The sequence below is a fragment of the Emiliania huxleyi genome (genome assembly GCF_000372725.1).
Source record: "Emiliania huxleyi CCMP1516 unplaced genomic scaffold EMIHUscaffold_2194, whole genome shotgun sequence".
NCBI classification, from domain to species: Eukaryota; Haptophyta; order Isochrysidales; family Noelaerhabdaceae; genus Emiliania; species Emiliania huxleyi.
Window position 1 is genome coordinate 86 of NW_005200422.1, and position 2,895 is coordinate 2,980.

The 2,895-nt window shown below is 61.3% G+C and overlaps 1 protein-coding gene across 1 annotated transcript; it reads left to right on the top strand.

Annotated features, from left to right (window-relative positions):
- Positions 1-1,177: 1,177 nt before the first annotated feature.
- Positions 1,178-2,410, top strand: EMIHUDRAFT_254230 (hypothetical protein; the record flags this gene model as incomplete). Its single annotated transcript, XM_005780275.1, has 1 exon — positions 1,178-2,410. One exon carries the CDS (start codon positions 1,178-1,180, stop codon positions 2,408-2,410), a length of 1,233 nt encoding a protein of 410 aa, XP_005780332.1.
- Positions 2,411-2,895: the final 485 nt, after the last annotated feature.

Here is a 2,895-nt window from a genome sequence, read left to right on the forward strand (position 1 = left end):
ATCGGCCAAAGCAGCAGCGAAATCGGTTCGAGAATGTCTATCTGATCGAGTTTGAGAGGCGGCCCGGCACGCCCCGCACGGCCAAAGGGCCGCGGCTCCGAAAGACGAGATGGGAGAAGCTTCGCGGGCGCACGTATGTCGTGCTGCGCTCAGCCGTGCTCCCGAAGCCTGCTCGCACGCGGTATTCGCCTGAGGAGATCGAGGCTGTGCGAGTGAGACTCGAGGCGGGAGAGATGCAGGCGAGCATCGGGCTGGGCATTGGGCGCACGAAAAATGCAATCAACGGGCTAGCGAAGCGTTTCGTGCCAGGCTATGCGCCGCTGTCGACTGGAGACGGGCCGCGGGTGAAGAGCGGTGTCACTATCGAGCTGGTCGAGAGCGCGATGCTCACGCTGCCCGAGTACGAAGGCACGGCGCTTGAGATATTTGAGGCGGTCAAGCGGCAGGCGGCGACGGGGGGTGTCGCGCTGAACCTCGAGACTGCGCCTGGTGAGCGTGCGAAGTCGCGTGCGGAGGCTAGTATGGGAGCGCTTCTCACCAATCGAAAACGCTGCCGGGGGGTGTCGCGCGCAGAGGCCAGCGTTTCGAAGCTTCTCACCGATCGAAGACACTTCCCTCAGTTCTCCGCCACCGGGGAGAAGCGCCTGTCGGACGTGCAGACAGACAGAGGCCGTGGACGCGCAGATGAGCGTGCTCGAGATTGGAGACGAGTGCGAGCGCCTGTCTACAAATACTCGCCGCCGGACGTCACCGCCGAGCGAGAGCCGGGCCTTCCGAGCACGAAGCGCGTCAGGGCTCACACGCCCAACGTCGGCGGCCCCAAGAAGTCGGCGCGCAAGACGAAGGAGCTTCTGGCTGGCGGCGACCGACGGCATGGGTGATGGGGTGGTGACCTGAGCCATTGCCAGCGCCGCGTTGGCGACGGTGCGTACGTTGTACGTTGACTGTGTACTGTGCACTACTAGTACAGTACTATAGTGTATAGTGTGTACTAGTACCTCCCGCGCGTTAGTATTACTACGGCTCCGGGGGTCCCTCTTAACAGGCGTACGGAACGGCAGTGAACGGCTTTTATATAACACTCGTATAGCTCGTGAGGAGCTCTATGACCTCTCCGTCGGTCTGTGATTGTGTGTGTGATTTGTGCGGTCAATAAAGTACAATCGTAGATCTTCGCATGTATATCATATCGGTGAATGCGCACCACCAGGCACCAGGGCCTCGCGAGTTTCGGGAGCGGGGGGTGAGCACATTCATGGATCGGGAGGTGGAGGAGAAATTCACAAAGACGGTACAGGAGGTGTTCGATGACGAGGTGGAGGCCGATGCGGAGAAGGAGCTGAGCGCCTCAGAACGGCTCGAGAGGCTGACGAGGGTGCTCACGCGACACGCTAGGGCGGCGGTCGCGACCAGGAGGGCAAAGGGCGATGACGAAGCGGGCGGAGAGGAGCGGCCCGCGGGAGGCGGGGAGGCAAGCGAGGGGGCGGGTGGCCGAGGGCCGCCACCTAAGTCCAAGAGAGAGAGGCTGCGATGGAAAGTGGCGAAGTGGTTCAGGATACGGCACGAGGTCAAGAAATGGAGCGGCACAATGAGCGACGGATATAGGAGGGAATGGGAGGGAGAGGGCTTTTGGAGGGAGCCAAACCTGGCGCAGCTCTGGAAGGCCCTCGAGGCTCAGCCGCAGCTGGCGAATAGAGAAAGGCGCGCGAGGGCATTGGCGGTCTGTGAGCGCGAACGACGCGACGCTGAACAGGAGTTCCTCCTGTGCCCGCGGACGGGGGGGGAGAAACTCACAGAGGTGATGCAGGAGGTTGCGACAGAGAATAGCGGCAACAATGCCAGGAGAGTCTTCGAGATTCTGAACAAGGAGATGGGCAGAAGAGCGGGCGGGGGGGAGCTGGTTGCGATGTATGAGGGAGGTGAGTGGGTAACCTGCCAGACGACGGGAGAGCAGGTCTGGCAAAGACACGTGGTGCGAGGGGACGAAGTCCGCGACGCCGCGGCGAGGAGGGGGAAGGAGATCAACGCGCGGAGGGAGGCGGACATGGCGGCGGTCGAGGCGCTCCTAGCAATGACAAAACCAGCCAGGGCGGAGGCCCAGCCCCCGGGGGTGGAGGGGACAGGACGGCTCGTGGCTAACGCGTTGACGTGGTCGGCGTGCGAGGCGGCGATCAGGAAATTCAAGAAAGGAAAGGCCATAGGCAGCGACAAACTAGACGGGTACCTGATCCGACTTTCGCCGAGGGGAGTGCAGAGGGAGTACTGGAGGCTGCTGCAGGAGATTGTGCGGGAGGAGCAGTATCCCAAAGTGTGGAACGACTGGATTGCTATGATGGCAATGAAGCCGGGGGAGGATCCGAAGGAGCTCGAGAGGAGGCGGGACCTTTGGCTACAGCCGCAACATCTGTAGGGGCAGACAGCAGCGGGGGCAGCAGCGGGGGCAGCAGCTGCAGCAGCTGCAGCAGCAGCAGCAGCAGCAGCAGCAGCAGCAGCAGCAGCAGCAGCAGCAGCAGCAGCAGCAGCAGCAGGCAATCACGCCAGCCACATATGTCACAATTGTGGCTGATCTGGCATGGTACTCCCCCTGCAGGACAATCACTGTCACACAACCACGCCATCAGTATGGGGACATGTTGTCCTCAGTTGTCCACACGGTTGCCTGCGCTGCTGGTCTACTGCCAACTGCCAACTTCAGAGCTAACGTCAATGCTGCCTGCCCAGTTGTTGCAATTGATAAAGCTTCTCGCCGAGTTCTGAATGACATCCAATCGCCGACTGGACTGAGAGAGAATGGTTGGCCATGCCAAAATACCACTCTATTGGATGCTGGCCTTCAGACCCCGGACAAGTGCCTTCACCTTCTTGTCACGCTTTCAGCGGCTGGACAAGCACAGC